At 36.7% G+C, this 14269-nt stretch overlaps 1 protein-coding gene across 1 annotated transcript in view; it reads left to right on the top strand.

Moving 5' to 3' along the window:
• Nucleotides 1-14054, top strand: part of LOC113231711 (ADP-ribosylation factor GTPase-activating protein 1) — a 59754-nt gene extending 45700 nt beyond the window's left edge. Inside the window, exons 7-10 of the mRNA XM_026466230.1 lie at nucleotides 3742-3864; nucleotides 9095-9231; nucleotides 10590-10769; nucleotides 11080-14054. Coding sequence (XP_026322015.1) covers nucleotides 3742-3864; nucleotides 9095-9231; nucleotides 10590-10752 — 423 coding nt within the window. The 3' untranslated portion in view covers nucleotides 10753-10769; nucleotides 11080-14054. The remainder of the gene's footprint in view (nucleotides 1-3741; nucleotides 3865-9094; nucleotides 9232-10589; nucleotides 10770-11079) is intronic.
• Nucleotides 14055-14269: the final 215 nt, after the last annotated feature.

Genomic DNA, 14269 nt, shown 5'->3' with positions numbered 1-14269 from the left:
GAAATGAGTGCCATATTCGTAATGAGCATCCCCAAATACCTCGAAAAGGATACCCATATAGCATATTTTGAAAAATCGTGTCCGCCATCTTGGATTTACAAATAAGTGCTATATTCGTTTTTCATCGACAAAACCGAGCATATCTGTAGGCACCTGATCGACATTGTCGGGCAAATCTGTAGGCACCTTTAACTTAATGATGAGTTAAGCAAGATACAATTTCCCCACTTTTGAGGGAAATGTTATTCCATGGCATCATTATTTGTATATTTGTGTGCGTGCCGACGAGCGTAGTTACAAGTTGCTTACGCCTACATGAATTTGGTTTTTGCCTCACTTGTGACAGTTCGTTTGATATGAAACTATCCTTCTATGCGTTATTATTCTAAGGTTTTTTATATATTCAAGCTTTATACAAACATTTAAAAACCAAATATATATATTAATTAATGAATATATTTTTAAGACCTATGTATTTATGCTTAAATATTTCAAATACTGCGAGCGCATTCGTTTCATTAACTTTCACGATGTATTTAAAATCGCACTTCACAGCATTGTGTGAAAAAGTCCGAAATATTTAATCAAATTTAACCCAGCATAACAACCGTTCGGCCACAGAGGTAGTCAAGTCGTAGTAGGAGGATAGCAAATACAGTATAACACCAACAGTTTAGACTGTTGTTCGATAATGAGTTAAAGAATGCGTAAGAATAATGCATTGCGTAATCTGTTGTTGTAATTTATTTTTGATTAAAATAGCTCTTTATTAAGGATAAAAATGAACGGTCTTCAATCTTTGGACACAGCGACGACAAACCGAAGAAATAACTCGACGCTGCGCTGTCTGGATACTGGAAATTACATTGAAATGTTCTGGAAATGAGTACAGGATTTAACGGATGTTTTCAACGGAAATTCTTTCTATGAAAAATCTTTCAAGCTTACTTTCTGCCACACTTCAGCACACTTGTCGGAGAAATTGCACCAAGTGAAAGGAAGGTATCCCTAGCTGTTGCCCGCGACTTCGTCCGCGTAAAATTTTTACATGCATTATATACTACTAAAACACAATTCAAAAATATTTAAGATTGCAAATGTAAAGAATGTGATTTCTATAGGAAAGGTTTTTGAAAATACTTCGATACCCTACCTCACCCCTTTTAAGGATTGTTTCTAAAAACCTGAAACATGTGTATGTTTATTTCATATTTAAGGTACAGAAACCAAATTTGAAGCAAAACGTAACACACGTTAAAAAGTTCCAATACAAACTTTTATTACCCCGTTTCACTTCTATTTAAGGGTAATATCGAACAATTATTGAATATTTTTAAGTTCGAGGAATACTAATTTTTTAACCGACTTCAAAAAAGGAGGAGGTTCTCAATTCGTCTATATGTTCTTTTTTTGTATGTATGTTACGCGATAATTCCGCCATTTGTGAACCAATTTTGATGATTCTTTTTTTGATGGAAAGAAGGTACCTCAGATGTGGTCCTATTTACATTTCAAGAAAATATTCCACCTTTAAGGGTGGCTAACTAGGCGATGAATGACTTTTGAGGTCGGATTTTTTTATAACCCAAGGTCAAAGTCAAAGTCAAAGATTATTTATTCCATAGGTAAAATAAATTTACACTTGAAAACGTCACGTTTAAGCTACTGCTCGTTCACTACGCTGACCTCCCTGAGAAGAACGAGCAAGAAACTCTAGGGATTGCTCTTTTCAAAAAAACTTAAATGCTATGGAATACACTTTGAATCAAATTTGTGTGGATTCTGGAGCCATGTCGTCTTTCCATACATCTTTATCTAACACGTAGTCTTCAATTTTGTAATATGATTTTTCGATCAAAATATTTTTAATGTAATTTTTAAAGTTAGGAAATGATAAACTTAATATATGCTCCGGAATCTTATTGTAAAAACGTATACAGTTCCCCATATAAGAGTTGTTTACCTTGGTTAAACGAAATCGTGGTACCATGAGTTTGGATTTAGCTCTAAGGTTAATATTATGGATATCTTCTTTCTTATTGAAATTATGTATATTTTTACGGGCATATAAAATATTTGAGTAAATGTACTGTGATGCCACAGTCATGATACCAGTCTCCTTAAACTTTTCTCTGAGAGATACCCGAGAGCCTAGACGGTACACAGAACGAATCGCTCGTTTTTGCAATACAAATATGGTTTGAATATCTGCCGCTTTACCCCACATGAGAATCCCGTAGGACATTATACTATGGAAGTAACTAAAGTAAACTAGTCTAGCAGTACTAACATCGGTAAGCTCACGTATTCTGCGGACTGCGTATGCAGCAGAGCTTAATCTGCTGGCCAGGGACGATATATGTGGAAACCACTGAAGTTTACTATCTAAGGTCACTCCCAAGAAGACTGCTTTACTAACAAGGTCTAACTTTTCTCCGTTTATTTCTATGCTTGGACTAGTCGATTTTACGTTAGGTAATTCAAATTTAACACATTTTGTCTTCTTGGCATTAAGCAATAAATAAGGTTAGGTTATGTAGAAATAATTCTTTCATTTTCGTTATTACCGGCAATGGAAATGAATTACCAGAATTGTGCACGTTTTGTAGAGATTGAATGGCGCAAGTTATGGTAGTTTATCAAACAGGACCTTTTAGGGCGTATTTCGAACTAAGCTCTCAATTCTTCTATTGCTGGATTAGCACTTTAGAATGCTATTAGTAACCCGTTTAACCCGTTTCTAGAAGACCTACATGTTATAGGGGTTTTTAACCATTTAAAATAATACGCCATTGTGGTTATTTTTGTGGCGAAAGTGGAATGGTAATTTGATTGGAGTTCGGTATAAAAATATATATCGGAGTATAACCGTACAGGGAGATATTGTGGTAAACTCCCTCGTCACTGATTGTGTCAGGAATTATTTGACTATTGGTATATACGTTCTTCGTCATCAATTCGTTAAGCCGGCGGTGAATACAGTTACTTAAATTTAGAACTAATGGGTTTGTAAGTGTTCACGCCACTGGCGACCTGTCAAACCTCTTCCCCATCGAAAATTGACACGTACAACTCCATTCGGTGTTACCGGCTCTAAAATAATGATAATTACAGTCATCGCATAAACTAAGTATTTGATATCTCGATAGTCAGTAATCAACTTTTTTCAATAACGCGCCGTTATATATATATATATATATATATATATATATATATAGGGCGCACTATAAGTTTCCGGAACTGGCCACTTAAATAAACAATATTTAAAAAGTAATTAAAACATTTGAAAATGGAACTCTTTGGCTATAGAATACAGTTTGTTTCATCCGACTGTCACTTGTTTTTACATTTTGGCGTCATTTTTGAAATTGGTTGTCTATATCACCATGGATTTAAATCGTGAAAATTTTCTTAGTATGATTTTCTACGACTTTAAGTGTGTTGTAACAGCTCAGTTTGACTGAGCACACAATTTGACTGAGGCTCAAAAAACGAATCGCGTCTCTTGGTGCAATGCCATGCTTACCAGATTCAACTAAGGGGTGCCACATTTGGTGTGGGACATAGTAACAGGTGACGAAACGTGGAGTTATAGTTACGATCCCAAAACAAAGCAGCAATCGAGCGTATGGGTCTTTAGAGATGAGCCACATAGACAAACCAACCAAAGTGGCGCGCGTGCAAAGTGCTTGCGTTCAATTTGTAAGTTTGATTATTTGTTCAGTTGCTGTTTGTTTGCAGGGGTGGTCACTCTTCACGTCGTCAGTTACTAAAGCGGCGCGCACAGCTACTGAAAGCGCGGTGCGATACGGCGGCATGGCGGCTGAGAAAGTATCCGAGATGGCTTCGACCGTCACCGAGAAGGTAAGACTGATAAATATATAAGCCTGTGTGGTTTTTGTCATCTTAAGTGAGCGCGATGCGTGTGGCCTGGCGACAGAGAAACCCACCAGAATTATATTTGCAATGCGATCATTATTTATTTATTGCTTTATGTGTATACTAGGAAGTTATGAATATATTATTCAGTAGTCGTGTCCTATATCCTTAGAATTAGATATTACGTTTCGAAGACTGAAAAATGCACATAAATAATACAATTGCAAAACCTTTCTTTAAGAAACTCCGCAACCGTATTTGGCCACGGCCTTAATTTCCCACTTTCAGTTTAATGTTGCAAGTGACAAATTGAAGTGTTATTTTAAATTAGTAGGTCAGACCACTATACAGTTTAATTACAGTGTTGTAAAAAGGATTAAAGAACGTTCAGATTCAAATTGGAATGCTTTTTAAACTACATAATACATACTCAACAAAATGTTGAAATTTTTGCTGCTTTCGCTAATACTCTGAAACAGGGTACTTATATAAGTATAATGATAACTACCGGATATAGGTATAGGAAACAGTAATGGGTTACCTCGAACGTCGTTGATCTTTCTGGTTGATACTACCATCATAAAACTATGATTATTTTTCTTGTGGATAGCTAAGAAACTTGGTATTTCTGCAGGACTTGTCTACGTTTATTAACCTTGCGAATTTCTCAATGAGCTTGTTGCTGATTTCAGTTTTTGGGTTTAATGGATTATTTGCCGTAGCGCCACCAGTAAGAAACGTAATTATATGAAATTTAATATAACGTGTCATACATCCACACCAACTACCTGGTATATGTCAAACTAAGGCATTCCCTGCACTATGAGTACAAGATCAAGGAAATTTAGTTCGGAGCATTACCCTGAACACCTAAACCAGAACCAATTTCGAAAAGTTAATTTCCCAAATTGGTCTTACCGGGTGTCGGAACGGATACCTCCCCATCCAGCGCCCACAGTGTAAGCAGTTGGATCGCCTATAAACAAGCTTGAAAATTGTTTATGAATCTCGCCGGCGAAGTTCGATCGAATTCCGATTGGCTCAAAGCTGCGTTCCTTTTCTCGTTAAGATTTTATTTGCAGAAAACTTAATTTATAAATAATATCTCCTTCCACTCGTGGAACTGAAACCACGATGTCTTTAATCAGGCTTTTGAATAATGTTTACCAAACTTTTTTCATGATTTTACATTTTTCAAATTATGTCTAGATTCGCGCCTCTCACACCTCAAGTTGCCTTTGTTGCCTCAAGTTGGCTCAAGTGCTTGTTTTTTCTCAATTTTTAAGCTACCTACTAAAAATTGTATAGCCGCGAATGGGCTCGTATGCCCTGGCCACGCAGAGGCGTAGCGGGAACGTTTCGGGGCCGGGAATTTTTGTTATATTCGAGTTCTTATGCACCCGATGTGGCAATTGAAACCGGGTGTCGTGGCGGCGCAGGCTGGTGTTGAACGCTCTGACAAACTGGCGCGGGCCGGGTCCAAGGCAAACGTGTAACGGGTACGGGCGCAAAGCTGTATTCCATTGAACCGCGGTCCTTGAGTGGGCTTAGCACGTTGTATTTTTTTTTACACATCTTGAATGGTTTTCATTAAGTATAAATTCAACTAAAAATCTTTTGCTTTCCTTTCGTGACGACTATAAAAGCAGATTTTTTTAAACACTACCCGACAGTGATATGGTGCTTTCTTTAAATTTAACTAGAAAATGAAACGTTGGTACGTTTAAATGTCACACCGGCCTCCTTCGCCTCGTTGCACGCGTTTTCCCGGCCGCCAACTACGCATGGGACTGCCGCTCGTGTGGCACGCCCCGGTACGCATTCGCTTGCCGCAGGTCTGTGTGGTGTGGCCTGAGCATATATCGGTTTTTTCATAAAAGCCAACGTTTCAAACTCTTTGCAAGTCCCATAGTCACGAGTGACTTTTGAATCTATTTTGTTATACCTGTTATTGTTATAAAACGATGACACGAAAACATAACTGATAATAAAAGTGTGTACTATCTCTTGGGAGCAGAGAGAAAATTCCTAATCTTCGATTTGATTTTAGAGGGGTATATCCACTTTAAAGTTAAAAATAAAATATTGTATGAGTAACTACACGATATATTCAAGCATAGACGACTCTAATCAGAAACATAAAACAATAAAGTTTCTTCGATAGATAAAAATCACGAAATGACCTCTAATTTTCACATTTTTTCGATTCATCCTCGAAATGCTACAGGTTATTAGGACAAAAATTAGATAATTAATTATATTTATGCATGATCGAGAAATGTCACTACGGATTTTTTTTTAATCCCTTTAGTTTTAGAGTTATTCCGCTAAAACGAATTTGGTACTTTTAATGCGCAAAATTCAACATCTCCTGTCGCATGTCACGCGAAATTCAGGCATATATTTGTTTCACAAATTTGGGCGGAGCCAACGTCAAAACTTTTTTGGCATGCTCCCTCTTAATCGAACGTCACAGTATGTCAAACTCAACGTGGGCGTTGAATTTAGTTTCAAAGCACATTGGCAATATGGATATACGTTTGGTATTAAAGCCACAGAACCTATTAACAACAAAATTGGTTGGTTGATAAAACGCGAAAAGCTATTATCGAAAAACTAACTAACAAGCCAGCAAGCACTGCCGGCCCACGGCGCGCTTCTTCTAGCGGGTTACACCTTGTACCCATAAAATACGCTAAATAGTATTATTTATTAATCTTATTTTTACATTTTTTGTCTTTAATAAGAATTTTTCGTCACTTGCTATATTTAACTCCGCTATACCCTTGTACTCAAATACCTACGTACTCAAAAAACTACTTGTCTATCTTTGCTCTGTTGCGTTCTTCTAAAATCTGAACCAACCCTCATTGTCACTTTTTGTAAGAATAATACTGGAATACGATACTTTGATTAGTAGCAATAGGCGCCTTGACGTCGAGTTGCGGACACCAGCCCGTTGCACCAAGTACCAAGTACCAAGTAGTAGCAATAGGTAATGGCAAGACTTGCGAGATCCTTGCCGCAAGACCGAGACCAAGTCTTTGTATGCAATATCAAGACCAACACCACAGATTCTTCCGTGACCAACACCAACATCACTTTTTAGTCTCATCTTGGTTTTGTATTGGATGACTCTATTGTGAAAATATCAATGCCCAAATTGTGTAGGACATAATGTACTAAAAGAACATTAAAAGTTTTCGTAGCTGTAATATCTATTAGTTGATATCGTTTGTTCTTTTTTCTATTCAACAACTTTAGTGAATTTCCTGTAGTTACAATTTTGTAAGATAGGACTCGTTGATATGTCAAATTTAAAATACTTTTTTTGATGGAGGTCGACGTTGGTGTGTAAGTAGTGTTGTTGGGTCTAAATTTAAAAAAAAAAAAAAAAATTTTTGTTCAGAAAATAATTTTCTATTTTTCCGGATATTTTTCGAATATTTTTCCACATTTGACATTGACACCTTTTAAAAGTTTAAGTTATTGAACGAAAACTATGAACCCATAAAAAGATTTTTTCGCTGTTGTCCAATCATTGTAGACCTCGTTTTTCGCTAACTTGCTTTTAGCTATACAATTTTATTTTATAATTCGCGGTAAATAAAATTTCAAAAGATATTTCTAAACGAAGGAACGAATATTTCCAATTTATCAGAAATTCTTCCGGAAAAATGTCCACTAATTATTTGAAATTTTTCTAAACGAAGGAACGAATATTTCCAATTTATCAGAAATTCTTCCGGCAAAATGTCCACTAATTATTTGAAATTTTTCTGATAATTACCCGGGTATGTGTGTATAATTTTTTATAATTAATTAATTTATTAGCCTTTAAGAACACATCCACCTTACTACTGGAAACTTACTGTTGGAAGTATCATGGTATTATGTTTTGATTACCCTGTTTAAACCATAAATAGATAATATTCCAAATTTCAAATTCATTAACAAGCAATATTGCCAGACCTAACAAAAATAAAATGTCCCCGATTTTCATGCCCTTCTACGGCACAATCTCTATATTTTCATCTCTTTGACTTTAGGTGACTTCAGTTCTCCACGTTTAATATATGTTGCCCGAACTAATACGTTTTTCTGACTACAGCAAAGGTTAAAAGATAAGCACGTTATGTTACGATATAGTCGAAGCATGTTCTCTATCGATAACTTTATTTATAATAAAATTGCGTTGAACTGTAACAGTACCGCGATTCTTTATTTTTCACTCTTTCGCGTGTCGTACGTAAAGGCTTTTACCTATATAAAAGCTTGAAAATTTAATCTAATTATATACTTATGTATTCAGTTAATTACAAAAATTCGCTTCAGATAGACCTCGAAGAAGCTTGCCTATTTGAATTGATACAGGTGTAACGTTGCAGTATATTGATTTTAGAGAGGCAATTGCTTTTACTGTTTACTGTTTGTTATTTATCGATTGCACTCAATGTGTAGCGAACGTGACAATTTCAATTTTTGCGAAATGTTTGCGAACGATTGAATAGCATGCACAATTTCGAAATAAAATCATTGTGACAGATGTGTCGACCCCCCTACGTAAAGTATCGTACGTCGAAATTGCGGAGTGATCATCTAATAGATCACCTATCCGATATCTAGGATTTTATAATACTCGTATGTGAGCTTTGCCGAATAAAACTGGGAAATGCTAAAGTCACGTGTTATACTCCGTTCAGTGAATTCAGAACTTTAAAACGCTCCCCTGTAAACTTAGCAATTTCAACATACGATACTTTACGTATGAGGGGTCGGTCTGCGCCTCGTTTCGACATATCAGACAATTTAAAATTAATTAATTATTTTAATGGTTGATTTTGATATTCTCCAAATCAAGGCGTTTTTCTCTCTCAATATACTTTGAGTAGTGAGAACCAATTTCGATCTCCTGTGCCAAGTTCCGTATAGTGGCGAACTAAGGGATGAATCCGGGTTTGCGCACTTTCCGGTAACCGATTTCAATAACACTTGGCAAATTGGTGTAATTCCACGTACTTTTGAGGTCGTTTTTTTTAGTACTCTGTACTGAGATTATTTCATTGACAATTTAACTGACTTGGGTAAGATTGTACTCGTATTTTGAATGAAAAGTTAAACATAATTCTATCAAACTAAATAAAAAATTATAGCAAAATTTTATAATTGAATATGCGAAACTTATTCTAAGCGGCTTAATGGATGATGCTTGCAGGTGAATAACCGCGGCGGGTGGAGCTCGCTGGGCGGCAGTAATGAACAGCGACGCTCTAGCAACACCAGCAGCGGCCCCTACCAGGGTCAGAGCTATGGTGCCATGAAGAACTCCACCTCTGAGCCTTACTCTCAATGGTACGTTAATTTAGCTAAATTTTTCCGTAACGTTAAAGTAGTTTTTGAAGCACATACCATTCGATGTTTGTACGTATTCGGTTCGGTTGTCTGCGTGGCACTGCAACTGTTATGGACAGTCCCGTCACTTGATATTATAAAAGAAAGCTTTATTTTGATTTTAATGATTACAAGATAACAATTACCACATAAGTTTAGATTGTCAATAGCTAATGAAGTTTATTTAGTGGCTTTACCACACAATCTATAGTCGGTCGATACTAGCTATCTAGTATCGACCGACTATAGATTGTGTGGTAAACCATAGATACTAGATAATCTATACTAGCTAGATTACAATACCAAATCAATCTGCTCAATCATCAATTTCACTTTATAAACATTTTTATTTCGTATTTAATATTTTTATATGTTGACATTGATTGACAGACATGTTACCCCTCTACAATCTATTGTTCAAGAGATTGTCCTATAAATTATTCTTCCTTTGATATGCAATGTTAGCTGTAGAAGCGTTTCCGCTCCTGTCTGTTCTCATTTTGGCTCTTCATTTCAAATTTCGATTTCGATGCTCTCTCTCGCTCTACCAAACGCTCGTCATTCTTGTACTGACCGTGGAGGCATCTGGTCTTTACCAGACCTAGTAAATACAAGAAGTCTCACCTTTTCGAAGCACTACATCTGGCCTTACTTCTAACGCGCTTACGCGCCTACCTGATGACCAGTTCCTCGACTGCCTCACGCTAAACTTGGTCTTCACGTGTACGCTCCTCCTAACTGGACTGCGTACCTCACAGCTGAGTGAGGCTGAAGCCGACGCTCAAGACGAAGTAGAACTCCACCTCCGAGTATAAAGTGATAACATCCACTGCAGCACTACCGCCGCTGTCGGTGCAGCCTCTCCACTTATCGCCTCCGCGCCGAATCCGCTGCGCTCCGGCTCTGCACCCTTACACACCTGCTTCTTCGTGTACCCGGCTTCGAACTTCTCCTATCTTCACCTACACAGCCACCATGTCGCATCTAACATAAAGTTCTTTACACTATATACAATTTCGCTTCCATTCCGGTCCGCGACTGTGTGAAGTGAGCCTAAATCCATAATCCGATCATCGATCGACAGTCGAATGATCGTTTGATCTATCGATATTCGTCGATAAGCTAATGTTACCAAACCGACCGATCAACGTCCATCGATATCATCATTCGACATCGATCGGTTGGTGTTGGTGGTAACACCCCTAATTCTTCTTAAGTACTCCGACGTTGTTAATGAATGTAGTGAAGAACCCTTGCGGCGCTCCAGCCGTGATGTTATAAAAATATACTCAACATACATACACACGTATGCTTGTTAGGAACGAGCAAGCACAGCCGTGGAAGGAGTCCATTGCGACGCGCAACTTTGACGACCGCGACCTCTCCCAAGTGGGCGTCTCCAGCCCCCCTCCGGACATCAAGAGCATCACCATCAAGAAGAACAAGAAAGATGATGAGTCCTGGGAGTGGCTCAATAACTAGCGCCTAATTTACGCATGGTAAGATCGCCACATTTAGTCATCATCAGCGTATAACTGCAGTTGCAGTACATGTCTCCCCCCCCCCCCCCCCCAATTACTTATTTGTTTGCATAAAACAATTTTTTTAAATCTGTGATACCTTATGTCGGGGATTTAAAGGTACTGCTTGACAAAAATCAATGTTCACATTTCTATTACTTACTGCTTTCGAAAGACTGCATGTAATATAAAATGGATCTTAAGGTTTAATTCTTTACAGGCGAATTCACACTAATAGCAAATTCGATAACTGCAATAGGTAATAAGTGATACGAAGTAATGCTTGCAGGGGCCGATGGGGGAAGCTGGACATGCCGGCGCCCACCACAAAGTCGGCCAATCAGCGTAGGCGCAATTCCATATAAGAGCCGCAAATGCGCTGCGCACGTGTCGTGATCACCTGCGCATTGAACGCAACGTTAATATTACATACTCTTTTGTTTCTATATTACACCGATTTCTACTTTTTGTTGCATCTTCGAAGTTTCCTTATGAAGGATCGTCTCGAGGATTATAACCCTTTAACCCTAAATCTAAAACAATGTTCCGAAATGTATTTAAAAAAAATTTCTTGTCAATCGATTAAACTTAAGAACGCAATTAAAATTGGCAACGTTCCTTTCATGCCTACTAGCTGTTCTAAAATTTAATAAAAGCCGGTTCGACCGTTTCGGAGACAAAAACTTTATTTTTGCAGTCTCTCAAACTGGCTAAATTCGATATCGGACCTAAGCATAAAAAATACTGATGAATTGACTTTCGGAGTCAATCAATTTACAAAACGAATCAATGAATTAAGACATTCATGATGTCTTAATTCATTGATTTGTAATCAGTAGTGAGTTATTAATTAGTTCAAAATCTAATTTATGCGCGACATGCGAAGTAGGTTTTGTTCAAACATATGGTAACAATATTATGTTGACGTGGCCTTCCAATGTCGAACGCGTCAATCTCGTAGCCCACGTTTCTTGAAGACAACCACCAATGTGGCATGACATTTAATTAAAGGCTACAATTATCCTGCTTCTTTTTCTATTCTTTGGCGTGCGTGAAAAATAGAGAAACATCATAACACAGGCATTGTATAGAGCGCCTAAAAAGGACCATTAGACGATGCCTAACGAAGCACGAGCTTTATGTGTATGGAAGATGTCATAACACTTCGGGATGTAACAAAGTGAAATGTCAGTCATATGGTTTCAAGATGGTCGCACATTTTTTACTGTGAAATGGCGCATTTACGGTCGTCTGCCGAACGCGGCTGCTGGCGACAGTGCCACCGTACATTCGCTTACAAAGTGTCAGTTATTGTTAACCATAATATCTCAACGCGCGTTTGTGATCTCTATGTGTATACCGGTCAATAACATGCTCGAGTCTATGCGACGATTTTTCAATTTAGTCTGCGCTAACTTTTTGAGGGCTAGCCCGGTATCGATATCAACTTGGTCAAATGGCAATTGATTCGAGCTCCTTAAACGCAAATCTTGTCTAGTTAGGGCACGACGTCACGGGTGTCCGCTAAGTAGGTACAGTTTGGAATTAATTTCCTTATATGACTGATAAAAGATAACTAAATTAAAGCGACTTCATGAACACTTTAAAAAATATTTAGATAAAACGCTCACAACCTCTGCAATCCTGACCTTTTATAAATTATAAGTGCGTATTTCACCTCCACCTCAGCTCACGTCGTCAATTAAACAACCTGTTGTTTACGATTTGTCAGATTAAATATTTTTGACAGGTTTCACAGCTATGCCTGGATTTTGCTCTCTGGGCGGTTGTTGTGGCAGGTACCTTAAAAAACTATTATTCCAGTATTATTGTGTGTAAATCATATTTGACTCAAATTCTGTTGTGCTAAACATTGACTTACAATTAGTGCTAAAGCTAAATTTAACTCGACAGGTTGGACAATACATTCTTTTGAAAACGAAGCAACGAGATTTTAAAGATTTTCTAAATTCTGATTAACGAAATTTATAAACCATTCACGCATTTGCCTAAATTGCATTTGCTAAAAAATAAGGAATGTCACGTAACTTCCACTTAGAAACAATTGCTGTTGGGCCAGTTGCGAAATAATCATCGTCACGTGTTTTAGTAAAATTAATATGTTTAATTAATATGTATTATAATTTGTATAAATTCACCGGTCAATACGGCATGCATGAAATTTTAAGATATTAAATATTTATTATGTGTCTAGCAAAACTTATTTAAAGAAAAAAACATTGGTGATTTAAATTGGTCGTTACGTTTACACATGAAGTTAAAATATATTATGAGCTTCTAGTGTGAAAATGACCTTTTTTATTACTAGACTATTTTTGAAGAGTGACTGTCAGTTGTAGAGATGTTTTAGGATATATGACGTGTGCCTTCAGACGTCTGTTAAAATCAATACTACTCTTCCGATGCGTGGGAGAATGCGACGATACGAACGGTGTAAGCACATTACATTACGTGGCCTCCATTTCGTTGGCTGTCCACGAGTTAGGACTCGCAAGTGATTGGCTGCCCACGAATTAGGACTCGCATGTGATTGGCTATCTATGTATAAAATAATGATTATATAGTGTAATTCATATGATGTGAATTACCAAACGCCTATACAAACAGAAATTTGTTTTAATACTCTAACAACATGATTATTACGCCAGTGTTACTGGCTTCTCTAGTAAAATATTTATCATAAATATTTACTAAAATTGTAAGTATATTTATGGTGCAACTATATTCTTGAAGTAAATGGGTTTAGTTAATTAAATGTATGTACAATAAAATAACAATCAATCAATTTATGTTAGATGTAAAATTATAAAATCAGGGAAAAATACTTCATTGTAGATGTGAAACCTTACAGAGTACGTAATATTAATAAAGCAGAAAAATAAATTGCGCAAGTATTTGCTGTTCTCGCACCGATGCATCGAAGACCAAACATACGAGTTGAAGTTGAGTTTGTGCCAATAAAATATTTGTATGCCTGTCTATGGAGAATTTAAGTAAACATGCATTAAATAAAATGGATTAAGTTCATGGTTATAATGGCAGTAAAACTGTCAGTAGTTCAGTTTTAGGCATTTTTAATCTTATGCCCTTCGTATCGACGACCCACTCTATATTTTTATAGTATTATATTATATCAAATGACACTGTCCATTACTTAGAAAGATGAAAATCTTTATAAATAAGTATAGGATATATTCGACTAAAAATATTTTAACGTTATATTATTTTCAACGCTGCTTTCAGGTCTCTGTGAATTAGATCTGTTGGATTATAGTAAATATTATTTAAGATAATATATTATGGGGGAAACATTTTTACTTTGGTGATTATTTCATATGTTATAGAAACAAAAATGTAACAGGATTATATATTTTTTAATTAATCCGTGTAATTTTATCGACAGCTTCATTCCAATCAATTTTAAATATAGATAAATCAAAAATATATCAATGTAAGTT

This window comes from Hyposmocoma kahamanoa, unplaced genomic scaffold, assembly GCF_003589595.1.
Source record: "Hyposmocoma kahamanoa isolate Upper Pololo Valley unplaced genomic scaffold, ASM358959v1 100021, whole genome shotgun sequence".
NCBI lineage: Eukaryota > Metazoa > Arthropoda > Insecta > Lepidoptera > Cosmopterigidae > Hyposmocoma > Hyposmocoma kahamanoa.
This window is presented reverse-complemented; position numbering and strand designations above follow the sequence as displayed.